This window comes from Falco cherrug, chromosome 3 (assembly GCF_023634085.1).
Source record: "Falco cherrug isolate bFalChe1 chromosome 3, bFalChe1.pri, whole genome shotgun sequence".
Lineage (NCBI taxonomy): Eukaryota > Metazoa > Chordata > Aves > Falconiformes > Falconidae > Falco > Falco cherrug.
In genome coordinates this window covers 48,008,803-48,036,578 of record NC_073699.1, presented here as the reverse complement: position 1 = coordinate 48,036,578, position 27,776 = coordinate 48,008,803, and the positions used below count along the sequence as shown (strand labels likewise).

General features: G+C 38.2%; 2 protein-coding genes across 5 annotated transcripts in view; one reads left to right on the top strand and one right to left on the bottom strand.

Moving 5' to 3' along the window:
- LYN (LYN proto-oncogene, Src family tyrosine kinase) overlaps positions 1–1,623 on the top strand; it is a 53,411-nt gene extending 51,788 nt beyond the window's left edge. For all 4 annotated transcript variants that reach the window (XM_055705744.1, XM_055705743.1, XM_055705746.1 and 1 more), the window contains exon 13: positions 7–1,623. In XM_055705744.1, coding sequence (XP_055561719.1) covers positions 7–209 — 203 coding nt within the window. In that variant the 3' untranslated portion in view covers positions 210–1,623. The remainder of the gene's footprint in view (positions 1–6) is intronic.
- LOC102048557 (kinesin-like protein KIF20A) lies at positions 1,481–27,723 on the bottom strand. The gene is given in 19 exon segments (XM_055705747.1): positions 1,481–3,779; positions 3,781–3,908; positions 5,062–5,181; positions 6,861–6,925; positions 7,009–7,129; positions 9,312–9,477; positions 10,896–11,035; positions 11,706–11,879; positions 13,120–13,285; positions 13,874–14,020; positions 16,091–16,165; positions 17,722–17,833; positions 17,913–18,107; positions 18,561–18,657; positions 22,081–22,265; positions 22,364–22,502; positions 23,419–23,538; positions 26,278–26,352; positions 27,467–27,723. Coding segments are annotated over 19 exon segments (2,541 nt in total). The 5' UTR covers positions 27,644–27,723; the 3' UTR covers positions 1,481–3,640.
- Positions 27,724–27,776: the final 53 nt, after the last annotated feature.

Sequence of the window (27,776 nt, the reverse complement as noted above, 5' to 3'; positions counted from 1 at the left end):
TTGAAGGTATGAGCAATTCAGATGTGATGGTTGCTCTTCAGCGTGGGTACAGAATGCCACGCATGGAAACCTGTCCAGCAGAGCTTTATGATATCATGAAAACGTGCTGGAAAGACAAAGCAGAAGAGAGGCCAACATTTGATTATCTACAGAGTGTGCTTGATGACTTCTACACAGCAACAGAAGGGCAGTATCAACAACAGCCATAGAACAAAGAACACTTTTTCTATTGACATGGCTCATTGGCACAGACTATTATTTGGACAGACTGCTCAAACCAATTACTTCATGAGTTTGGATGTCTTCACCAAGTGTGGAAGCTGAAATACTGAAGGAAAGAGTAATTCTGCAGAAACAGAATAATGTTTTTATTTGGTTAAAACAGTTTCTCTAAAGCATCAAGTTCTCCTTAAATGTTTTGTTTTGCATCTGCAGAAACATCCCAAAACAAGCAGGCTTTTTGGGGTGGGGAGAGAGAAGGAAGGAAAGCAATCACACACTGGTACAGCTTGACAACCCCTTCTTAAGATCCAAGCCAGGCAATACATTACAAGGAGACCTTTATAAAAGGGGAAAGAAAATACAGGAACAGCTGTTTTCAAAAGAAAGTCCTGAAGGATAAACATACATATTTAAGATGTGGTGATGTCTTATTTTTATATCCTTGTTATTTCACGTTAGTATCTGGAGTACTGTCACCTCTTGTAAGGCTTTCTAAACAGTATCATGGTTTCCTTTAAGGAAGGTTTGTGTATGTAATTCTTTACACCGAAGATGATTCCATTTTACTGCTGTATTACTCATACTAAACTTAAAATCCTTTCCAAAGCATCGCACAGTCATCACAGATGCAGAAGTGCAATATGAACACCCATGATGGCAGAAGCAGCAGCAAACCTAGCTCTGTGTTCAACCTTAGTTTCCCACAAGGCTAAAGTCATCATCTGAAATCTATGGGAAAGCACAGGATTTTGAAGGAAGTTAATACTTTCATTGCAGTCACTAAGACTGTTACCAATGAAAAATATCTTAATCTTAATTTTTAATCCTCTGATTATTCAAGAATATTCCTTATATTTTTGCTGCTTTAATTAACTAACCTCAAATCTGTTTTAAAGCTAAAACCAGCTCTAGCACTATCAAAAACAATTTGTGGAAATATGCAATAGGATATCAGGTTACATTGCAGTGACACTACAAGTTTCGTTGCTCAGTAATCTAATTCATAACAGTGAATGTAGTTTGCCAAGCTCTACATATTGAAATGTTCTATCAATTCCTTACCAAAACAACTGAGCTAGTGTAATTGCAATGTAACTAGAGCAAAAAGTATTTTTTTTCCCCAGTGACAGTGGTTCTTACAGCTGAAACCCTGTACATCTTTGCCACCCCTCAGCCCAATTGTTTAGGCAAATGGTACTTTGCAGAAGCTTAAAACCCCTTTTGATGTAGCTTCAGTGTGCCTGCACTGCAGTTGAAGTTCAGCAGCATAAATATTCATTGCTTTTCTCTTCCATTGGCTTCCTTCAGTCAAACTGTGCAGTTTAGGCAGACTATCAGTTAAATATGTAAATAGTTTCTATTGTATGGTGATTTTTAATTTTAATAAACACTTAATCTGAAGCAAGTTGTATGGTAGTAATTTGAGATAAAACAGATGGCTGATGTTCTATCTAGAGTGGTAGCTTCGTGTGGAACAGGGAAACATCTGTTCATCACCACTAACAAGATTAATGGATTCTGCTTTCCTTATACCCATTCAGCTTTGAGAAGCTGAAAAGGACAAAACCAGCCATTTCTGAATCCTTTTGAGTGTTGCTTTTTGGTCTGGAGGGCAGGAAGAGAAGCAGTCAGCCCTCAGCTGTCCTTAAAAACAGCTTCTCAAAAGTCTTTAATGTAATAGCAATACAGTCCCTTGAAACTCTTTGGAAAGTATTACAGTTAAAAACTGGTCAGTACTTCGCTACAGGCTTCATTTTATTTTAAAAAAAATTGATAGCTTAAGGTAATGTAACCTTGTCTTTCAAACCATTTCCTGTAGCCAGCCAAAGTGCTCTGGGAAGTAGGAGGGAATGTGGAAACAGCAGTTGCTCAGGGAATTAGAGGTTATAGTTAGCGTAACAAACTTGCCAACATAAAACTCTCAGGCAAGTGACAGACAAGCCATGGTATAGCACTAAATCAGTTGAAATGGTATTATAGAAAGTTTCCAGCATTAGCCTGTTCTGATGATTTTATTTTTTTAACTTCTGTTTGAATATTGCTGCTGTTAGATCAATTTGTACATTTACAGCTTTCTTATTCAAGGGATCAACACTGGGTGTATTGTATCACTCCACCAAAATATTTTTAATAGCTAGAATAGTTTGTGTAGGAGTAGAATAATATTTTAGAAATTCTACCTGGGAGAGATTATAGGCCTTTAAGAACTACTAGAGCCGGATAAGCTATATTTAACAGAAACAGTTCAAAATATGAGAACCAGCACGGCTCAAGTGCTACATCTCCAGCCCGATTAAAGACATATTAGAGAGATTACTTACCACTGCATTTCCACAGACAGACCCGAAACTGGAGACCTGACAAGAGTCACACCAGAGAAGGGCTGTTCTGTGTCACACAGGAAGGCTGCACCACCTAGTGTCTCCACAGGGAGGGTGAGGTTCTTGCTCTGAACTGGGTCCCCTTCGGCCGTGAGAAATAGTGTTACAGGGACCGATCAAAACTATTTACTTACAGATTCTGCCTTGTTCTAAAGCAATTCTCCAGCAGTTATAGGCGCGGTACTTCACAGTAGTCAGAAAAAAACTCACACACTGAAATTGCTCCAAGAAAGCGATTTCAAATTTTATCATGCTCTCATCTTCCTTCCTTGAGTTACTAGATAAAAGTAATGTAATGAGGGTTATGATCCTTTCAACTTAAAATCATCATATGCCAGTCACTATGATCATTTGGCCTCCAAATGTATGATCTTTCCTTATCTTGATTTCACAGTTTCTCACTGGTTTTATAAAATGAACAGTCAGAGCTTAGTTTAGCAGTAGAAAAATTTTATTATAAATAGATTTTTCAAAGTTTAATGCATTATTCTTAGTGGAAATCCAATTGATATTAAAACAAGTTCCTTTATAAAACCATTATCTGGCATGCTATTTTTCAGCTAAGACCTCATTTTGTTGCCTCTTCCAGAAATTTGCTCTTTCATCCCAGGATGGCAGTCTCCAGGTCAAAGCCCAAATATTAACTGAAGAACCAAGCTATTTCATCTACTTGATATTAAGTTTACAAGCCATCTGATTTCTAGGAATCAACAATGAAATTAAATACTCAATTTAAAAAGGTAACAAGCAGCAGGAGGAACATCTCACTGCATGAATCACACATCAATATAGAAGACCATACATTTACTCAAGAATTAAAAATATTATTTCTCAAATCACAACACTATAACAGTAAAAGCACCAGTTTAGACTTAAACTTAACATGGCTCTATATTCAACCCTGATTCAATTTAAGAAGTTCTGTATTAAACATTTTGCTCTCAGTTAACATGACAGTGAAGATGGCATTTAAGAGTGAGAAAAAGCTACCAACAGTTTGATTAAGCAGCCCAGTAATTGCATACTTTAATCAAATATTATTCTTTTGCTTTATGAACCAATAGTAATTGTTTTCTTGAAAAGGGTGAAGCATCTTCATACTTCCCCCAGCCTTTTCCAAGAGGTGTACTAGCAGTGGCTGCTGCTGTGGATTTCAGGTTAGCCAACAAACTTCTGGGTTTGTTTTGACTCCTCTATAGAGAAATGTTTTTTCTGTTCATCAAGTTCTTTTTGCAGGGAAGACACTGTTTCTTCAAGCTCAAGAACACGTTTAGCCCAGTTCTGAAGACTATTCATTTCCTGATCCTATGAGGATAAAGCTGCGTTAGGTATGTGAACACTCCAAGGGCATTTTCATGTCGTTGATTTTCTGCTTCAGACTATTTTACTACAACAGTACACATCTTGTTATTACTATGCCAAACGGTGATTCAGTACTCACTTCTTCTGAATTACTTTTATGTAGTTTAGAGGACAGCAAACTATGGGGCCATTGAATTAGTTAGAGACCAAGTCTGACTAAGAAGCTGATGCTTAAATGCTTAAGCACACTATGCAGAGAATTGCTGTTGTTCTAAGAACCAACTAGCGAAGGTTTTCCTGTCCTAACCTGTAATTAGTGAAAGCAAAACTGGCCAAATCAAAACTCTTACCATAGTTCTAAGTCCGCTAACTAGGACTGCTTTGAGTGGGCAGAAGATGCTCTCTAATCCTTGTGGTTAACAAAGTCACCTACCTATGTCTTAGAACCAATTAAGAAACAAGGTTCAAGATGAATAATTTTCAGACTTAGACTAAGAAGCACATGAAAGGTAATTCAGTGTTCAAAGTAAAACATCACTAAGCAGTCTTACACCTGCCTTGCTTCACTTGCAGATTACAAGTGAGGCATAGATGCAAAGTGTCAACAGTTTAAAATTTTCATTAATCTAGTTGATATCTAAGGTTAGATGCTGTCAATTTTATTAAATCCCTGCTTTTGAAGGGAAGCTTACTTCTAGTTCAGTATTAAATAGTTTACCTGCCCATATCTCTTATCTAGCTTGGTCACCTCTACAGGAGTATCAGTATAGCTTTAAAACCATAGATCCTTAAGTCTCGTACTAACATTTGTGCACTGACACCTTGCTTGCCCTCAACAAAACACTTTGTGACTAGAGTTCTGAGCAGTATTTACTTTGCTTGACAGTAATTGGTGGCATCTTTAGATTAGCAGGTTAACTCTGTGCTGACAAGTTATAGACTTGGTCAACAGGGTAAGTTAAAAAACTATTCTTGTCTTACAAGACAAAGTCAGGGGTGAAATGCAAGGGCTCTGAGCTCATAATTCAGGAAAATGCTAACATCAAAAGAATTTAGTAAGATTAAACTGTGTTTTTACACATACAACGATGCAGAAATAGCCAGTACCAACTACAGATACAAATAGATTAAAGTTGCTTTTAAATTGTTGACAAACCTTGAGCATGACTGTATGCTTCAGTTCACTGTTCTCTTCTGCCATTTTTCTGTAGCCTTCAGTAGCTTCTAGCAGCATTTCATTTAATTTCTGTATTTTAAACTTCAGAGATTTTATAAGCTGAAAATAAACCCCATACACACTGAAGTTCAAGACAGCATGTTTTACATTAATTTTGTTTATGACTAGAACTCAGATACTGTAGGTATTTCCGATTAATACTGAACAGTGCAAACAAGATCAAAGCCATGAAGGAGTCTGCTTCTCTCAAGCTCTAATGTCCCAACCTCTCATTGCTAGTGATAAAATGGTGGAGCATTCATGTGCTATTGTGCTGAAGCTACTACATTTACAGAGACCTGTCAATCAAGAGACCAGCACAGACTAAGCAACTTCTGGAACAGTCTGCTCCTTTTCAGTAAAGGTAGTTAAAAGAATGCTCTTGTCTCATTGACACTATTCACATAGTGAATTGGAGCACAGTTACAACAGATAACCTCACCTTTCTGATGGGAATATTGATGGATTAAGTCTTGAGAGAGAAAAACTCTAAACCAGCAAAATTAACATTATAACTATCACTAATTTACTTCTACAAGGTTGGAAGGAAAATATATAGGTTGCTAAAACCCCCCACACTCTTTGTCCATATTTAATGGCTGAATAGGAAGGGGCAGGGAATGCAGGGAAAAAGTAGTGAACTGTTCACACATCAACAGATGTGAGGCAAAGCAGCAGACAGGCACTGATGGAATCAGCTGCTCTAAACTGCTCTCACTTCAGTTATTGCCAGGCAGCAATCCCATCATTCTAACACTTCCTAGCCACACAAAACAATCAATATTGTATCCCCATATCAAGCATAAAAGCCAGACTTTCAAAGTTTGAAATTGACATAGGAAATGGAAAATGATGTAGAGCTCTCAAGAACAGCATTACAAAACAAATGCCAGGGCCATAACATGAGACATTAAACTTGGTAAGGAAAAAGTTATTTTTGGAGCACACTTTCTCAGCAGAAAGGGATTAAGTTCACTTTCTGTTTACATGGTTTATTAGAACCAGCTGGAACTATTTCTCCAGCCCCTACTCCTATTTGTCTCTAATGAAAGGAGCAAGGCTTCTCTCTTCCCTCCTCCTCATACCCTTTAAACATGGGAAACTAACTGTAGCCTTACAAGAAGCTCATCCAAGGTATAAATTAAAAATGCAATACCTAAAAATTTGTTTTCCATAACACAGCCTAAAGCTCATAATTTCTGCCTCTATATGTTATTCAGAACACAAGGATCTTGTTTGTTTGAAGAACAGACATTACCTTTTCCTTACATTTAAAAGGACAGTGGAATTCAAAACTTACAGAAAGGACTGGTTTAAGGCACTATTTTAGCTCTAGGTCTAAACTGTTACCAGGTTCTATAACCGTTCCCTTGAGCACAAGCAGGCAGCATTTCAGGAAGAAGAACACCGAGGCCATGGCAGAAATGTTTGCAACAAATTCCAGTACAAGGCTATATACTTCCCCACTTCCAACTTGCATCGTGTTCACAATGTGACTTGTTACAGTAGTAGGTACCTTTACAAACTAGAGTAAAGCCAGAACACAGCCAATCTCTCACAAGAATAATCTACAATTACACAAGGGCTTTTTTGTAGACTTGATACCTATATGCAGGATTCTTCATGCTTTTGTCTACAGCATGTTGACCTTTCGCCTACATGTCTACCTTTAAACATTGAACCATGCCAGAGTTTAGGACCATTACCCCCACATTTGTTAAATACTAAGCAAGAGCTACCTCTTCTTTCTCTTTGCATTGTTTCTGCAGTCCTTCATTGGCTCTCTTCATCTTGTTCATAAGATCTGTAGTCAAAAGAAAAGTTTTCTTGTTTATATACAATACCAAAAATAAATTGAACTTTGAATATCCAAGATTAGATTCCTACCTAGTTCCATGTTACTTTCAGTAGTCAGTACATTATCTGAATTCAGACTTCCCAGAGCCAACAGCCTCCCTGACTGTTCATCAAGTTGCCTCTCCAATTGCAGTATTCTTCTCTCTCTATCCTGAAAAAAAGGCACATGGTAGAACTAGTCTAAATTCCTGCTTAACCTGATGCACTACTGTACATCCTTCAGTTATATTACACATGTATACGCAGATTTAAAAATAATTTCACAGGTGGAAGTTATGATGTTATAGTTGAGAAATTACAGTAAGGAATAACACTCTGATTGCAAGACCTTCTAGGAATAAGTTACTTTACACAGGAGTCAATTCTTCAAGTCTGCAGATTTCCAAACTGTAACCATACAAGTTACATACAAGGTACAAGTAACCATATGGCAGAAAGGAAACTTTGGTGCATCTGTGTTAAACGCTGTTGCCAGTTAGCTTCCTCAATAAGTAAGAAAATATTTTATAGAACTGAATTTTAACCTCAGTCTTTTTTCAGTACCCATCAGATTGCTAGGGTGGTATTTCAGAGTGAGAAATCAGACATGTCACCATCAAGCAAGTTATTCATCTAATTCTGGCTCTCTGAAGCTGCCTACTCAGATTCCATGTTGTGCTCTCCTTTGTCAATTAAGAATTTTATATCTTAGGTCAGTTTATCATCTGACTTGCTACCAAGGCCATCTGGTTCTTTAATTCTTCCTTTATGCACCCTCATGGTCAGCGTGAGAGGCAGCTATAAATACAGAGAGCCCTATTAACGCTCTTTTCCTCCACCCCAAAATGGTGTATACTAGGGGTTAAGTGAACATAAAAACAGAGCCTAAGCGGGGAAAACACACAAGTGTTAAGGAGCTGGAAAGCCAGAGGTCATTACACAACACAGTGTTACTTATCACCACCTGAATGGAAAGCTGCAAAAGCAGAAATGTTTAAGTATCAGAATCAACAACAGAAACCCACTTCCCTCATGTCTTGAAAGGAACTTGACTACCAGTGGAGTGAGACAACTTGTTGGTTCCTGGACAGGAGAGGGCAGGGAGAAAGCACCTCTGGCATACACCACAGTTCTATTCTTCCACTACAGACCTTCTGAAAAGACTGAGACCCACAGGCCTCATCTGTTGCCTGGATACACTGAGCCATCTATGCAGAGGCTAGAAGTGAAGACTGATAACAGCTGCACATAGCTAACAGCTCAGTTGCAAAAGGAATAAAAACTTGCTGATGCCAACTTTAAGCAGTTCTAGGTGTAAGTACATTCAGGAGATTAAGTTCTCCCCTGCATAAAGTTTAATTTCTCATCACAGTTTCTTATCCCACAGTCCTCCCTCTAGACCTTCAGAGGGGAGATCCATTATATTTAGAATACCTACCCTGTACTAAGTTCCCCACCAGCTTTTCAGGCTAGCTTTTTACTCTTGTCCTGGTTTCAGCTGGGATAGAGTTAATTTTCTTCCAGGTAGCTGGTACGGTGCTGTGTTTTGGATTAGAATGCAAATAATATTGATAACACATGGATGTTTTAGTTGTTGCTAAGCTGTGTTTACACTAGGTCAAGGACTTCGCAGATTCTCACACCACTCCACCAGCAAGTAGGCTGAGGCACACAAGCTGGGAGGGGACACAGCCAGAACACCTGACCTGAACTGGCCAAAGGGATATTCCATACCATATGATGTCATTCTTAATATATGAACTGGGAAGCTAGCCACTGGCTGCTGCCCAGGAACTGGCTGGGCATCAGTCAGTGTGTGGTGAGCAATTGCACTGTGATTCACTTATTTTGTATATTGTAATTATGTTATTATTTTCCCTTCCTTTTCTGTGCTATTAAACTGTCTGTCTTGACCCACAAATTTTGCTTTTCCCCAATTCTGTCCATCCCACTGGGGTGGGGGAGTGAGCAAGCAGCTGCATAGTGTTTAGCTGCCTGCCAGGTTAAACCACAACAATTTTATAGCCTACAATCCCAAGGATCTCCACAAAGCCAGTCTGCTGTATACACCATCACTCTAGGTGTTCCAGTTATTGCACTACAGAGATAAAGATGACTGATTTAATTGAAGTGTGCCCTCAACATCAGGATGTTTAAGCATACGCTACAGGTAGCATTAGACAGAATGACATCTCTATCCTTGGTTTAGCATTGGACACCAGAACAGCCAGGCTGAACTGCTAGTTATTTTGACCATTCAGCGTTGCATTTAGGATTCCTGAATGACTGTTAAGGAAAAGCAAAATTTACAGTTAAGAAGGTAGCACATTTTTTTAGCAGCAGTCAAGTCTTACCTCAACTTTCTCTTGTTCAGCTAGAAATTCTTCTATGGAAACATAGTGGTCTTCAATTTGTTCCATTGCGCACACATATGCATGTTTCTTAATGGCCTCTTTATACATTTCAAATTTGCTCTCCAGTTTTTCTTCATAACTGTCTTTCATATCTTCCAAGCGGTTGCTGAGGAGAACACGTTAGTTTTATTTAGTATCTTAGCATTGCAGCCATTACAATTTGACTACATGTGTTCAATTAGCAATATCAAAGATAAATATCTAATCATAAACAGTTAAGAAATCAAGAAGTATTTTTCTCCTTTTTATTCTCAATGATCACAGAATCATTTAGGTTGGAAAAGACCTTTGAGATCATCAGGTCTAACTGCTAATCCATGACTGCCAAGTCCATCACTAAACCATGTCACTAAGCACTGCCTCTATGTCTTTTTGAAATGCTTCCAGGGATGGTGATTCTGCCACCCACACGGGTAGCCTGTTCCAATGCTTCACCACCCTTCTGGTGAAGAAACTTTTCCTAATATACAATCTAAACCTCTCCTGGCATAACTTAAGACCTACAGACTTGCACCAAAGCATAACCTGCACTTGGCATATACCACAGAAAGTCCTATAGAAGAACACATACTTAAGATCTGTCAAAAGTTTTATAGAAAAATCCACCAACATCCAGTAATAGATACAACTACACCCAATCAGACCTGGTACTTGAGGCATAATTCCAGGGAGTATCTTTCACATTGGGCGGGTTGGGTTTGGGGTTTTTTCCATTAAAGATAATAAAATCCAAATTCATTTTGCCTTATTTCAATACATTAAACTATTCCTGTCACAATTAAAAAAAATTTCCCAGCAGTGACACAAAACATCAGAGAAGCATCACTGCTGTTTCATGTGTTTGGCCAAAGGCACCCAAACAATTTTAAAGTCAGTGCAGGTGTTAAACCATAGCGTGTTCAGCTGGAAATTTAACTTGGGGTTCGCTTCTGTTAGCAACTAAAACAGCAGAAAACTGATTTCAAGAGAACAGTTACAAGGAAGTGAGTTCAGCTTCAGCAATATAGACACTTGAAAAACAAAATCCCCAAGTAAGTAACATCAGTGCAGGCAGCCACCGTAAGCTACCAACCAGTTCATAAATCATCCAGGAGCAAGAATTCAGGAGAGCTCAGAGAGATACAATTAGAACTACCTTAAGCACATGCATGCATATTAACATGACCAAGTGTAAGTTTTGGAACAATCACAAGCCTCAGCAGGGTACCTGTAACAATCTTTTTCATCTGCTAAATACTAACAGCTAGTCAGGACAATCTCCAGTAATTACAAATTAAACAGAGAAAAGGTCAACAAAAAGCAGCATTATTTTTTCATTGTACATGGGAAGAGGCTGAACTGTACAAGTTACTTTAACGTTCTTCCTTCCCTTTTCATCAGAAGCTTTGAAACTGTCCAGCCTTAACTTCTCTAAGTAACAAGAGTATGCACGCCTTGAATATACATGTGTGTGTATATATATATAATGTATACATTTATATATGGGGAATTCTTCCAGTTGAAGCCGACTGCAACATGACTTGCCTCCAGGCTTCCTCTGTCTCCAACAGCTGTCGAAACATTGCTTCTGCCATTTCTCTACGTATCTTCACCTCCAGAAGGATTTTACTTTGCCTTTCTGCAACTAGCTTCTCCTTCAGGTTCTCTGTAGTTTTCAAGAGATCCTAGATTTAACATATTTCAGTTCAGAAAACAAGCTAGAAATACATATTAATATGCATGTCAAATGAAGTATTCACACAGCCAGCTATTTGCAGGGCACTTCTATAAGCCTATAATTTGCAGGGGGACTGCACCAAGGGTTAAGTATCTGCAGTGGAAATCCACATTTAAAAGAACCTTTCTCCATCTTGATGGTTTCTGCTATCAATAAGTTTACTACTGTTTTAGCATTTAAATATTAACTTGTACAACTGTTTAACATAAAGCCTACTTACAGTTTATTATTAATAATAACAAACAAGTTTATTCCTATCAGATTGTATAGTTTCATTTTCAAAATGCTGCATCTTAACTTGTTCCTGCTATTCCCAAAAAAGCAATCAACTAAATGTTGTTTTAAACACATATACTGCTTCCCTACTCTTCTTGAGGAATCAGTTGAATTCCAAATTTAGCACTTGACCTAACTAGAAAGCCACAGGCAGCCTTCCACAACTACAGTTGTTCCCTCAGAACCAGACCACTTTAAGCCTAGGTCTGCCCGACACTGAGCGGAAGCTTACAGTCCTCATTTGATACAACTTCCAGCACATCTCTTATGGTAAAGATTCTAATATTAGAACTAGTAGCAATGATTTTCTTGGGTACAAATTTGAGTAGATTCACATCTACCTCATGACTCAGAATGGTGATGTCCACTTCCTCTTCTGCTGCAGAGGTTTCAGCGCTGCCAGGAAAGTCATCTATAGATGTGCTAGCATCAAAGTGGATGATAGGTTTGCCATTGCCTCCAACTAGCTTGGGTGGAAAATAACCAACATTTTTGGGTAGGACTGTCTGGATTACCTGGAAATTGATTTATCAATGCCATCAATATTGCAGATATCAGAATACTGTGAAGTGGCATGAATGCATTGTTGTATTTAGATTAAAATTTTGTTAATGTTCTTGTGATCATTAATTGTACATGCCTTTTAGCAGACAAAACCATTTATCAATACAAATATAAGACTTCAGTACTCTAACAAAGTGAAAATGGGAAATACTATCCACTAACAAACTTAGTGTGCTTGTCTAGAACAGTGTTTTCTCTCCTCCTAAAATACAAGGGTTTTTAGTAAAAAGCAGAAAATCCCTAAAACATTTGTTCCTTCCTGAAATACTGTGACCAGGATTCAGCAATTCATGGTAGTTATGTAAAGATTTTATGTATGTCATAGGACAACGTATCAAAGAAGCTTGTCTCCGCAGTGCACACTTACCTTAGGATGAAATTTGCAGCTGAAGGGAATTAGAAAAATCTTGCTCTCTGAGATCATATTAGAAATGCCATTACAGGCTTGAAACCTGTCAGAGCTAATCCATGGTTCCAGGCTAGAAAAGGACTTAATTTCTGCCATGAAACACAGCATAGCCCACCATCCCACCCTTTGCAAGCAGCAGCTTCCAAGGAAGCTGAATAAACTGAAGACCAAACACATCAACCCCAAGTCCTGAATTTAATGGGCTGACAAGCAGAGCTAGCAGAAAAAGCATGAAAACATGTAGATTTAGCAGCGGGGGTTTTGCCTTCAAAGGAGAAGAATACACTACCTTCAAGCACTAACTTACCAATAAAAAGTCTTCCCTTTTATTTGTTATTAATTACTTGCACTTAGCCAAATAGGAGCAATGCAGACACAAGGGATCTCATTTAAGACTACAAAATAAGAAAGCAGCTGCTACTTTCTGTCCAAAAAGTTTTGAAGAGCTGTCATCTTGTGCAACAGATGCTTAACCACACACAGGTTAAACAATTCATTAAAAGCTTGATTCAAAATCTTGCATTTGCTCAGACATATGGTATAACTGCTCATATCTGAAAGTGCCCCAACTACACAGAATTTCAGTCATGTAGAACTGAACCAAACCAGACAGCTGCAGCTATCTTAACTTCTTACCACAGGCAGGTTTGAGGATGGGCAACTCTACTAGGAACCTTTTAGAGGGAAGCCACATGCAGAATATGTGTCAAAAGTCCAAATCACACTCAAGTTCATACAACCTGACAAAGGGCAGAACAGCAGGGAGAGGAGTATGCTCTTACCTGTTTGGCTAAAGCTGAAAATTTCATTACATGTAGTGTTTCACCATATGTGGAAGCATGCTGATTAATGTTTACAATCATACAAGCTTTGCCTTTTCCACAAAAGAATGGCTGAAACAGACGAGTCAATTTGCTCTCTCTGAATGGAATATAGCTTGGCTTCGTCCTCACAGAGAAAGGAATAAAATTGTGAAACAAAAAAATTGTAAAATTGTGATACTTAACTTGGCTTAATAATCTTCCTCTCTTTCAGGAAAGAGACCCAGTAGGATGCTCATATTTAAGCCTAAGCTATTTCACATCAAAGAGCAAGTTCTTTCCTAGATCTCATGAGTTTTCCAAAATCCAAACTGTTTAAAAGTAGTACCGCACCACAGTTTCCTAGTGTTACAAAGCAGATACTGGAACAAGTCAAAAGCTAAGTACAGGACATATGTCAGCTGTCTGATGAATCCACCTGTATAACTTGGAGGTGGAAGGGAAGAGGACAAACCAGGAACTCTGTACACAGAGTGTATTGCTCATACACACACACACTAAAAAAGTGTGGCAGTTGGCTGCTAGTTGCCCTTTTTTATTTTCCACAAACAACAGTTTTAAAGAATGTTCATTTCAGGTATTCCAGTGACATCTGTAATAAAGAATTTTGTAGAGTTCCATTTTCCTCAGACCACACAAACCCCTTGTAGAAACATAAAGGGATGCTTAGGTTTCAACCCAAAAGTTGGCATGTTGTTTAAAACTTATCACTTACTTTGGATTTTGATTTTGCTTCAATGCTGCAATGCATTTTCCAAGGATATGAAGAGAATTATTAATATTTCCTGCTTCTTTTAGTCTGTCTCCAAAGGCTTGTGTTTTATTGCACCTCTCTGATCCAGCCAAGTCACAGAAAGACAACCTGCATGAAAGAATTATCCAGAACACACATATACACTTTTTTCTAAACAGTATGAAATTAGAACATAAACAGTATGAAAAAAAGAACATGTCTTTTTATTTATGTGCCTGAAGTGTAAATGAGTGACTCATTTCAGCCTTCACAGAATAAGTTGTACTTTAATGTTGACATTTTGTCCAGGAGACTATGCAAGGTACTTGGGATAAATGCACTAAACTACCTATCTTCCCATTGTATATAAAGGTACTGGAACATTCAAAATTGCTGCTTCTAATACAGCCTATTTAGCGCATTCAAAAGAAACCTGCTTATAAGCATTCATACAAAAGTCTGCAGGCATTTTTACACAAAGAATTCAGTTTAGGAACCCAAACTTTGTTGCAATCCTAAAGTATTTCCAGACAAGATAAGAGGAATTTCTGAAACAGTTTTACATAGCAGTACTATACTACAGAAACAGTTTAACAGTCACCTTCAACAGTTCCAGCACCGAGAAGACTGCAAGACAGTAGCATGCTTCACTACACGGCACTCTGCCTCTTTTGGATACAAAGCCATTTGTTCACTATTGCAAATAAGGGGCCAGAAGTCCTTCCCAGATCACCTCAGAGGTCTTTGTTTGGCTATAGATCACCTCAGAGGTTTTTGTTCAGCTGTAGCAATTGTGTACTACTAAACTCAGGCCACTGAATTGTCCCTCACAGTACAATAGGTTACTGTCAGAGGCAATTATCCTGGATAACCAAGAAATTTCATCACTTTAAAAAAAGCCCTTGAAATACAGGAAACACTGCAAGTTAGATATTTTATATAAATAATTGTATGTATCAGTGAGTAATAGTTCAGTTACATAAATTAACACCTTTGTAAGATCATAGCTGTTTACACAGCTGAAATAAGCACATATTAATACTATATATATTAAGGCACAAGTTTCAGCTGCGTGAAAGGCTATGACCTTATGATCTTTGTCTTTTTCATTACACAATGAAGAGCTTTTTTCTTCCTTAAGCAACATACAAACTGTCATTCAGGTAACAGCTGCGCTGCTGCAAGCTTTACCAGGGGACTACACCAAGACAGGGAATGGCAAGGAATCTCCTCAAATTATCTTTCCTTAGATCATATACCTCACTGTCAGAACACCTCTTAATATCAGATCTTATAGTGATAAATATATTCATTACCACCTCTGCTTAGCAGAGGCAAGTGAGAAAACAGCAGGAGCTAGGACTGAACTAAAACACTGTTACAAGCTGTCCTCATTTTTCCACATCAAGCTAAAATGAACAGTTAGCTTTTTTATTGTTTGGTTTTTTTAACTATCTAAATGACTTCAAGCCAAAAGATTAGGCCACTTCCTCTAAACTACAAAAGAACCGAAAGGTGTAAGGACTTAGCACTACTCTCACAGGGTACACCTATATTAGCATTTTAGATTAGAACAGTTTTTAAGCAAATTGCTTTGCTCCCTCTTACTGTAGATTGCATCATAGAACAGTCCCAGAGCATGTCGTCATCTACATTCTTTTTGGATGATAGACTTGAATTTGCATTCCAGAAACTCATCAAATGTGCTGCAATAAACATTCAACCCATAAACTCTAGCCTGATGCCAAAGTAGAAAGATATACTGGCACAGCTTGCACCTGGAATCTTCAGCACCAGGTGCTGCACTCCAGTGTCAGAGACTGGCTTCTATCAGCCAGCCATTTGAATTCTGCTCACCAGAACATACAGTGTGGTATTACATCGTATTTCTCTGTCCCCACCTCCCTGTTACGTCAATCAATATATGTGTATTTCCCTCATTTTATGTACTACTGAGAGTTTTAACAGGTTCCTTCAGCCAAACTTTAACAGAACCAAAGAGTCAGGGAAACACTTCTATGCCTGTCCCTGCTGGGCTTCCAGTCAGTTTTATGCAGCCAGTGGAGATGCGATTTTCTTCTCAGCTCTCAGAGGGTTTGTTTGCTTATTAAAAGAAAGTTCACTGGTTTAGCATGCTTACACCTTATCAACTTTTCTAAAATATTTACATTCTGACAAAGAGCTGAAGCATTCACTTACTCTGAAACTCCAAGAACACGCGGCTGGTGCTCATCAGCAGTTAGCTTTAGTAGCCTGATTGAAAATATACTGTGACTGGAATGGAAAGAGGTCCTTTTTAATAACCACAATTCGGAAAATCAAATTTTACTTCAGTGACTGTTTAAGGTACAGAAAGTTTAATGCTGAAGAAAACAAGAATTAATTCACTAATTTACATTAGTTACCTTTACAATGCATTCATTCAGCAGCAAAAAACAGCACTAAAAGTTGTATTTTGTGACTTTCCATTTTTTTCAGTACAGCAAAGGGCAAAATATCACATGAAGCCTACAAGATATCTTGGAAAGAAAAAAGCCAGTTCACTTAAGTTCACTAATCATAAGACGAGTACTCAGGTAGCTACTTCTTACTCAAACTTCAGGCAATATCTAAACCCAGTAAGTCTGAAAAATTAACTCCTTAGAAATAAATAGGTGGGGAAGGGAATAAGTTGAGGTCCGATAGTCCTGTAGTTTTGCCTACTTCAACATACAGATTTGTTCAGTTTTGAAGTTATTCTGTTTTCTAGAAAGGTTGAATTTTTAACACATGGAAATCCAGTTATTCCATTTTAGACAAAGGTACAGTCAACACACTGTCTGAAACAAAAGAGAAAATCCCAGAACCAGAAATGTCCTGTCCCCAGTTTATCCAGTAAATCAGGAAGCACAGAAGAAGCTTCTCTAGTATATATTTAAAGCAGTGCTTTACTCCTCAGCACCAACCCACAATTTAAGAATGAAGTTTCAAAAAAAAAAACCAAAACAAAACAAAAAAAACCCAACAAAACCAAAACCACACACAAACAAAACATCCAAACCCAAACAAAAACAAATTAGAAAACAAGCTAAGTAGAAGTCAGCATGAAACTTAATGGCAGCTGTCTTCAGCCAATACAGAACAGCGTTAACTCCCACTTTTTAGAGAAAAAGCAGGCTTAACACTATATTCACTAAATATGCAACAAGGCCCTTTCACGCTTAAAGGACGAATTCATAAGAGGCCTTCTTACATGATTTTAATGTCATTTTCCGCAGAAGGTATACCACCTCTATTTCATCTCCCTCCAAGACAGATCCTCCCTGATCCCTCTCCAGAGCTAGCAGCTTAATTCTTAGGATACCAAGTAAACTCTGTTAGATCTTCTAGACTGCTGTCCTCTAATCTAGCAGCACTGAAGGTACTGCATGACTCACTCCTTCCTGCATCCCCTACTGACAGGCTCCATGTTTCCAAGAATTATACTGCCAGTGCTGAAGAATTATCCAGCTTTTCCTTCAGCATCCTTGCACAGCCATTCCCACTCAGCACCATTAGCATTTGCCAAGATGTATAGCCCTGTTGGCACTCAAAAGTGAATACGATTTGGTCTTTTTGCTTGTCCAATGCCATGAATAGCAACCCAAGTCCAGCTACTGTTGAAGTCATAGGGCCTTTTCTAGCTTTTTTCCAGAAAGAATGTCATAATAAAACCAGAATAATCACAGAAAGTCTTGAACTATTATTGAAGCAGTTAATTTCAAACATTCTAAAGTTTTCTCCTCCCTTCCCCCCCCTCCCTCTCCTTAAAAGAAAAGGAACAGAGTATGCTTATAATTAGAGGAACAAACCTCCTACTTGATTGCTCGTTCATTCTAGTACAAGCAAAGCTTCGGTTCTTGTTTCCTATTTTTAGTATTTTGCGGGCTTCTTCAGTGCTCTGAACGTTAATCCACTTCAAGTCTGTGAAAAGAGACCCTTTACATACACTTCTTATCAAAGCAGTTCTGTGAAACTGCTGAGGTCATACAACTGTTATTACCTTTAATGTAAGAATTTCCTCCTTGATCCTCACAAATTCTTAAGACTCTGCGCTTCGGAGTTTTTGATGTAGATAATACATTTAATAGGTCATACACATATTCATTGTAAATTTCACAAAAGGAAATCCACACAGATGCTTGTGTTCTTTGGTGTATATTAGTCCTATATATCTCAAGTGGAACAAAGTTCTTCTCTACCAACCCAGAACAGAGAAAAAGTTCAATCAAACTCATTGATAAATTTTATTTACAGTATACAAAGCCTTCTAAAAGGAGGAGGCTTGTGTCTGTTGTACAGTATCTTGGATTAACTTCTGAATTTATCAAAAAACATTCAAATTTCTCAGCAGTCACCTGCAACCAGACAGTGCCCAAGTTCTAAGCCATTGCCTCCCTCTACCACAAACTTCCAGCAGTCTACACATGAGCTTTGCAGAACTAAGCCTCCCTTTTCCACCAAAAGGAGCAAAGCTATCAAAATATTTTTACATACTCTTTCTCCAGAGCTGAGCCATTAAACTTTGGTTGAAAACTATATACAAGTTATATAATTTTATATATATACACACTTTGTAGTATAGTAAGAGTTTTTAATCCACCAACAGTTACCCACTTACATTCCCAAATTTCTATTCACTTTATTTTACCTAGTGAATCAGAAGGAAGATTTTCCGAAGTACAGTTGGAAGAATCCGACTCCACATCACACATATTTGTTATATTACTTGAGAGGTTTTCTGTCTCCTTGAAAAAATAAGAGACCATTACATCCACATGAACAGACTACAATAAGAATTGAAGCTAAAATTGACAGTAACTCCAGTATTTGAGATTTAAATATTGTAGTAGTATTAAGCATTAAGCTACTCTTCCTCTGGCTGCAAATGAAATGTTTTTAACAATACTGAACTAAAATCAATAAATGCTCTTTCCTTCATAAGAATTATCACACTCTGCTACTCCCAGCAACCTGTTCTGAAGGCAAATTGTTGCTAACTTAGGAGACTTACTCTACAAAAGAAGGTCCTCTGTCAGACTGCAAATGCACAGAATGCCTTTATGAACTACTGGACAAATCTGAGTAGTACTTCAGTCAACCAAAAGAACTGGAGAAGTAAGTTTCTTTCAGGGAGAGATGGCAGGGTGGTGGGCAACGGTGACACTAAAGCAGCAGAGATTCCTAAATTACTTTTGCAAATCACAGGCTTGTGCCAGATCTGTGAGAGTATGAGTCAAATTTACTTTAAGGCCTCAGACAGAGTGTAACAATAACTTCATAAAGGACTTAAAGACCTGATAAACTAACAGTCTATGTTGGTTTATTTCACACCAAATTAAAAGGCCATTAAAAATCCTGTACGGATAAGAGCACAGTTTAAGTACACACATTTGCCAAATTTCTTTAGATCAAAAAAACCCACAAATGCCAGGACTTGTCAAAGCATAGGCTTCAAATTACCCCTAGGAAAACTAGTGTAACAAAGTAGAAGCTTCCACTGTTTAGAGATTCCAACCACACACACCTCCCTCCCCACATTTTATACACCAATACAAATGTTCATTAGGACATTCACCCTGATTTCCCAAACTCCAATCCCAATAGAGGGTCATCCTAAAGAGGAAAGGGGAACAGATTCAAAGTAGTTTAATGTTCCAGCTATTTGAATGCAGTGCTAAGTTCATTATGGATTGTCTACCAATGCCTCTGTTACTCACCTGCTACATCCAAACCAAAATGTTTTACAAACAGAAAAGTCTGAAGCCATACTTTCAGATCTTTCATCTTAAAAAGCATAGGATTTCATTGTCATTTATAAGTGACTGTTTTTCAAAGACTGCACTGTCTATACATTTATGTTCTTGAGTAGTTACAAGTATAGCCACAAGCAAGGATTCTGCTCATTCTGTTTGTGAAGTATAGAGCAGAATTCTAAAGCAAGGTATGGGACTGACATGCATTATACATCCATGCATGTCAAAACTGTAATGGAATGTAAAAAAACCTCAATGAAACAGTACTTGTGCATGTGATAAGTTTTTGTAAAGGTATTTCAAAAAACTAAGTGTTAGCTGTGAGTGAATCGCTAGCTGTGCTGCTATACCGTTCTTCAAACCATCTTCAGAAAAGAACATGAAGATGACTGCTTGAAAACAAGTGGGAACAGGAACTGACATTGTTTGCCAGCAACAGAAGCTGACATTTAATAGCAAATACAAGGACAGGTGGTAACAGGAATGCAAGTAAAGAAGCTTTTAATCCAGTAAAAACCAGTATTTAATCCCATGAATGGAACTAGTAGGGGGAAGGAAAGAGTGGGTGTTAACCACTCCAAGCAAGCATTTTTGCAGCAGTACTGCATACAGAAGTCAGTAAAAACTCTGAGCAGTTTAAACAGAAAACGAAAGGAACAGCAAGCTCTTTCTGTATGACACAAACTGAGCCTGGGAAAAGGGCCTACAAAAATCCACATAAACTAAAACCAAGCCCACCAAACCGTATCTGCTCTCAGATTACAAGCTTGAGTGAGCATCCAAACAGTGATGCTATTCATTCACAGGCTATCAAGAAGCACAGCTTCAGTGCTGGGGATAGCTGAGCTATCACTATAGAAGCATTGTAACACATAAGCAAGGTCTTGTCACGTATTAGTTTCTAGGTGCATTTTTCACATTTCCTTGCTGGTGGTGAAGTCTTGCTTGCTTTTCACTGTGGTGCATCAGCATCTAGATCACCTACTGCAACATTCAGTAACTAAAAATCAGACTGTGATTTAACAGAAAGGAATATTTGTAAAGTATAGACTTATCTTCAAAATAAGATATTTGACCTCCTGTTCTAGGCCTTGAGGTCTTGTGTTTTCCTTCTTGCAAGCTTGTACGTTCCATAAAGTTTGTAAAAATATTTACCTACTATCCTCCTGGTAATCTCAATTTTTCTTTAAAACCCCCACCCCCTGCACATGCACACACATACAGTGTGACTGAGCTTCTGAGACACTCAAAATAAATACGCAATCTTTAGCACCTTTTAGATTTTTCACCTGAGATCTTTCCTCAAAAGTTAACCAGACTCAGACTAAACAAAGTTTGGTTTGCAAAATTTAAATTAAGCAACAGAATGTAGACCGGAACTTTACATATGAATTTGATTCATAGAAAGATATTCTTTCAGAGCTAACTGGAGTACTTTAACACTAGTATTAAAGGCCACAGAAAAAAGAAAACCTAGCCAATCATTACTTCTACACTTCGCAGAATTCAGAGTTGCTTTGAATGACAATCAGCTGAGCCTACTGCCTTTTGGGATTAAATGTACAGAATCACAGTTTGGGTTAAAAATGTTCTGAACAAGAGGAAGAAGCCAGACACCTTGTCACAATTTGCAGCTTGGCTTAGAAGCCTAGAACAGTCACCCACAAAAGGGTGTCCATTTTCTGGTTAGACCTATTTCTTATACTGGAAAGAGAAATAACTAGATAATGAGAACAGGAGGTTGCCACAGTAAAGACTCCTGTATTTTACATACAATCTTTAGAGACCAGAGTTAACAATACATACAATTCTCTAAAGCAAGCTGTAATCCTTTCACAAAATTAATTTTGTGGCATCTCACTTCACTTGCTGTATCATAACAGTTTCTTTATGAAGTTACATAAATCACAGTTTAAAAACTTTTCAATATGCCCTAAGACTGCCTTCTGCCACAAGGGACTCTTCTGCCTTCTTTGCTGCCCCTGCTACTACACTGCCATCCTCTCTGCTAAGCTAGTATTGGAGTCTGAACAAGTGCCCTGAGATCCAGCCTAGGAACTTGATCCAAAATAAGATTCACTTAACAAGCAGGCTTTTGACAGGTCAGTTCTCAGAGACTTTTCAAGGGCTAGTGTTACCACAGCACCAGAACTGCTCCTCTATAAAGATCCAGGCTTTGTCTTTGCAGTGGTTTTTTTGTTTGAACTGCGCACTGCCTGCTACAGAAAGTTCTTCTAGTTTACCCTGAGCTCCAAAGACAGCCAGTTGCCTTATTATGCCAAGGTTCACCAAGTATTCATACTGTAGGCTTATCTAAATCTAAAGAATCAACAGTGAAACAGATTTTATTAGTCTGTTAGACAGGAAGCTTTGAAGAAGTTTCATTCAGTAACAAGGAAGTATCTTGTCACTGACCTCTTTCAGTGACGCAAGAATAGCGTTTTTTATGGCTTCTTCTTGCTTAACTTGTGCATCTTCTAGTTTCTTAACATCATTACTTAAATACGGTTTGAAGTCCATCTTCAGGTAATGTCTCCCCCTTATGTGGTTAAAAATCACATCAAGTGAGCGAGGTAAAATACCAGAATCTTTTGAAGTCCCTTGAAAATAACGAAAGATAAAATGTGGACATTCATATAAACTTCTCATTGGATTTTGACTTGGTTGTTATATATGCTTTTTAACAAACATTTTATACCTTGGACAGTGAATGTCTTGCCTGCATTTGTCACCCCATAAGTAAACACCAGTCCACTCACACCATTAACGTACGCTCTTACCATCTCTTTCATTGAGCCTTCAAAAAATTCACTCTGAGTAGTTTCTGGTCCAAAGACCTTGGAGAAGGGGGTTAAAAAAATAAAAAGAAAAAAAAGGAGTGATAAATGGCACAAAGAGGTTTAATATATCAAAATATTAAGCATTGATTAATAGTGACTAGTTTTTCAGAGCAAGCTGACTAGGAGATACCAGCTTAGTTTTGTGTCTTGACTGAACCCCTTCTGGTTCAACATTTTCCGTTGGGTTCTCACAGGCCGCCTGCTTAATTCTGAGAGGCACTCAGGCTTGCACTTATTTTGTAATATTTTCCTACTCCTAAAATAAACTGCTGAGAATGCTACTGAGCACATACTGTTTAGTAGATACTTTCAAGAGCTCTGCTGGTGATGCACAACTCCCTCCTCACCAGTCACCCACAACTGGCAAGAAGATCAGCATTACAATGGGCTAAACGATTCAGTGCCTGGAGCTCTCTATCTTTTGATACTGTGAGAACAGCATTTCTTGCAGTATGTAACAGAGTTATGAAATTTACTTTCAGTATAAAAAGTTTAAGCAGTTAGGCTGCTATTCTTTCAAAATAAATGTTCCTAAATACATGCTTACATAAGTCCCTTTAAACATGTGGTTTCCTGTAACACTCCCCAGATGAGGGCATCTGCAGGAACAGCACAACCACAGTAAGTCTGTGCCTACAAGAAGCTTCTATAGCATCTAATCAAAGAACACAGAGCTGCCACAGAAGACTCCTAGTCTCATCTAATAGGCACCTCCATTGTAATACAGCTTTCTTGACAGTCTAACAGTAAATAATAAGCAAGCTTTTTCTTTTTTTAAGGCATGTACCACCACACTTAATTCAAAAGAAGAAAAATCACATTGCGTGGTATAGTAGAAAATTCATTTTTTATCATAACAGTGGGGAAAAAAACAAACTATATCTAAAAATTAGGAAAATAAATATTTGCCTACCTGAGAAAAGGTGAACCTGTGTACAGGATGACCAATCCCTTTTTCACTGTTTTTTGTTGCAGAAGACTCTTGGGGCGCATTAAGAATTACTGTCTGGGCATCTTCAATAGCTACACAACCCTTAAAAAAAACAAGACAAGGTAAACCAAACCACCACATAACATTATTCATGAAGAAAGCTATCTGGAGGGGGGGAAAAAAACAACAACCAGAACAAACAAAAAAACCCCTAGTGTTTTTATCTATTTACCAGAGCTACAAAGAGTTGCAAAATTTACATATAATCTCTCAAGGTATGTAACAACTACAGAGATACCCATTCCATATGAAAGCCAGTGCATAGACAAAGTTAAGGCAGTTGTCTGGAGTTTTCTAAAAGGTATAAGGTTTTTCTAGGATTTTTCCAGCATTTTTTTAAATACTTTTAAACCCTGGTATTTTGTGATGGTGGCTTGCACAAACCTAGCTATGAAAACAAAACTATATAGAAATCTACTGATTTCCCACTTCAATCATTTTCAGTGTGAAACAAGCTGTGACCAGCACAAACGAAGTAAAATAGGTCTGAAGCATTATCCTTTGACCGATAGACAGCGTTACCAGTAATGAAGGAAACTGAATTAGTTTCAAATAATTTGATTGCTATTTCTCAATTTATTAAAGATGAGATACAATTACCTAGCACTCACTAATTAGATAGATATAGAATGCAGTATCACAGGAAAATTGACAAAAGAGTTATTTTAGACCAGACAGGTTACCAACAATACAAACTGAACTACCCGTATAGCTTAAGTGTCTTGAAGCACCAGTTGCAAGGACTGATTGTAACTAAATCTGACATTTATGTTTAGAGGCTAGCCAGGGCCAGTAAAACTAATAATCCATGTGTAGCATGTACATAGGAAGTACTGCTCTTCCTAGGAGTCTCAATTAACAGGTCTGTTTATCAACTGGTATAGAAGCTTTAAGAAGCTGCATACTGAACTTAAACCAACCGCTTGCTTGCTGTGCCAGGCTTCAAACCCACATATTCCTCCCAGATTACCAGGAACAGGTATGCAGGTCAGATGTACTAAATTCTAGAGAGCTACAGAGGAATGCAGTACCTGCAGCATGTGCCATCAGCTTCCGCTGGCCTCATAAATGCTCTTGAGTACAGAGAGGCCTCGAGGTAGTCAGATCTGCAGAGCTGGAATCCAGCTGGTAACGTGTCATTCTCGTTGTCTCCCCCAGCTAACCCCACAGGTAAGCTGGCAGGAGTTGGACTATTTCTGGCACTGTACATAACATTTATATCCAAAGAACACAACTTCCCGCTCTCCAGCGGGTGGCTCCAGAGAATCACTTGGCATTTGTATCGCGCATACAGAATTTCATCCAGAGGTCTTAAGCTTTACTTGCGTATATCATTACCTCTATGAGCAACAACAGATCAGTTAACCTGCTGATTGTCTCTGCGTAGAGCATCAATCTACAGCTATAAGAAAAAGGGCTTGGGTTTTAAGTTTTTGTTTTCTTGTATGTATTTGGAACAAAGATACTTTCCTGAAAATTATGCATGACAGGGATAGAAAAAGGACCTAAAAATTAAGTTGATCTCTCATTGATTATAGAGACGGGAAGGGTTTGTTGGTTGGTGTCTTTTAGGGGGGGCTGGGTGGTTGAGTGGGTTTTGGTTTTTTTTCCATTTGTTACCAAGCATCTTCCTCACAGATTCAGGTGATAGTTAAGAGTAGAAAACACTGAATACATTGAAGACCTTTCAAACATTCATAGTTTTTGGAGGCCGAGGAAAAGCCTTCATACCACGCAAAGCAAGTGACACAGCTAGTATGGTGGAAGATCAAGGTTAAGACAAAAGCTTTAAAAAAAATCTAGTACAAACTTCAACACTTATATTTTTTCTGCCTCCCTGCTTTTCAGAACAAGTAGTTTGACTAATGGTCAGGTAGCCAGAAATTTCCCACTCCAAAGAGGAATGAGATAGATAACTTTTACAATAATTTGATTTTGTAAATCAGTTTACCCTTACAGCCAGCTCAGGTTGCTGAATGATACCAATCTGGAAGCACTGTGGCAGTGCATAGTACTCAACAAGAACTGCCTACGGAAAGGTAAATGGAAGTTGGGGGGAGAGGGGAAAAATACAGCGAGTGAAAAAAATACAAAGGTTCCAACTGCAGCAGATTAAATGCAATAACTCATTTTTAAAAAGCAAATCAGAACTAATATTAAATCCCTCTCCAAACAGGTCAGGAATAAGAGGTCTACCAGAGTCTGTGAGGCCTTCCAAAGACAAGGGCTGAGGGAGATGCTGCAGAAACCTTGCCCTTCAAAGACAGCTAAATTAATTCTTTGCATCAGTGTTTGCATTCCTTGATACTTTGCATCAGCATCATCCCCCAGTAGGAGCAAGAGTATTTCTGAATGAATGTGCACATGTATGCATGTAAAATACTGAGGCATCTGAATCTGACAGTGTAAACTGTAGAAAAATTTGACAGGATGAACAGCAAGTCACAGGGACAAGGTAGCAGACTACTCAGGCATTCCAAAGAAACTCAAGGGTCAGATACCTCACTTGCTGCTAGAATTGCATACTCTCTTCCATGAAGTTCCTTTGTTTCTTAAACACTGTGCAGAGTCAAGAGTGACACCAACTTTCAAACAGTTTACCCAGTGGAATTTTGCAGAGCTACAGGTGTGTAAGTCTTTACCATGCAAAATTAGTAAAAACTGATTACTTTTCTAATCACCTTTATCCATATGCCCAGTAATTCTGTTTGGAAGTAGTACGTTACTTTCATAAGGTGTTCTTTGCGGGAGAAGAACTTACTACTTAATTCTACAACTAACCTGAGATTCATGGTTTTCAAGCTCTGTTATAGAAAAGGGCCTCACTCTCAAGAAGACCTTCAAAGGTTGATACTCCTATTCATTAAAAAAAAAAAAAAGACCGTTATAGTGGCCATTTTTAGAACAAAACACCCCCAAGTCATATCAGCATACATCTGATGCAGTATTTCCTGTTTTACCTTACTGCCTCAGTTTCTCCTTCCTTGTCAAGTTGAGACCCCAAGCCTTCATTTGCTTGTTTACTTCCTAGTGTTCTTAAGTAACCCTTTTTTATTCCCCCTCATTAGCGTTCTTTTATGACAAAGACAGTATTTTGATTTAAAAAGAGTATGCTATCAGAAGCATGAACTGCACTGCTTCCACCTTCTGGTCTCCCTTTGTATTGAATTCAAGATGCATTTTTTAACAGCTGCTCCATAGTACTGCACTTCCATTTTGCATGGAGCACATTCAGTTAATAGATTGACATATTCTTAGCCTCAAGAGACTGCTTCATTACCCACCATCCAGGCACTAGCCCCTCATAGTCCTCAAAACTATGAGACAGTTCTCAGTTTCTGTAAGGTGGGCTTTTCCATCCCATCCCATTATACCAAGGTCTCCCCATGCAGGTGAAGTAACAATAACAAAGAGATTTTTAGAGGGAATCCCAGCATTCCTTCCTTTCTCACAGAGCTTCCAAGTCCCTACTTTGGCAACTTGCTCATTCAGCAGATGGGTTTACTAGACTGTGCCACAGCGATCCACTAATCATACAAAAATCAAGTCACCGGAGAGAATTCAAATCAGAAAACCTACCATTCCAAAACAACAGAGATGACTATACTATCTTCAAAAGTGTACTGCAGTACAGCATTATAGGTTTTTCATTTCCAAACACCTAGCAAGCTTTCAACAAGGACCAATACGCTTTTTTAGCTTACTAAAAAGAATGGTACAGTCGCATTACATTCAAAGTGCTGTTACTGACATCCTTTACTTCCTTCTCAAAAACAGCACAACACATCACGGAGCACTGACCATGTGCATTTGCTACTGGCTATGATCTATTTGTAATCAGTGAGAAGTAGAAGAATCAAACACATCTTTGGGGCAGGGGAATGCAGCAGTTCTTACTAAAACAATATTTGCCAGAATTAAAAAAAAAAGCACGCATTATCAGAAGATGCATTGCAAAACCAATCCACACCTGCTGCTCCTCTGCATTAGGCAATACTGTTGACTCCATGGGTGAAGGTTTACCCTCTACATTCAGAAAAGAGACCGATTCCAACATATCAGATACTTCTGCAGAAACACAGCTTCTCCCCTCATCATCCATTGCTCTGTACAAAGGAATTTGTTTAAAAGAAAAAAGGCACTTCATTTTCCCACAGAACAGGCAAAAAAACAGAGAGCAAAACAAGCCATCAGGGTAGTGTGCATATAAACGTGCACTTTTGAAGTAAATACAGTCCACCAAGTTAAGTTTGGGAGCCTGACAGAACCTTAAAAAAAAA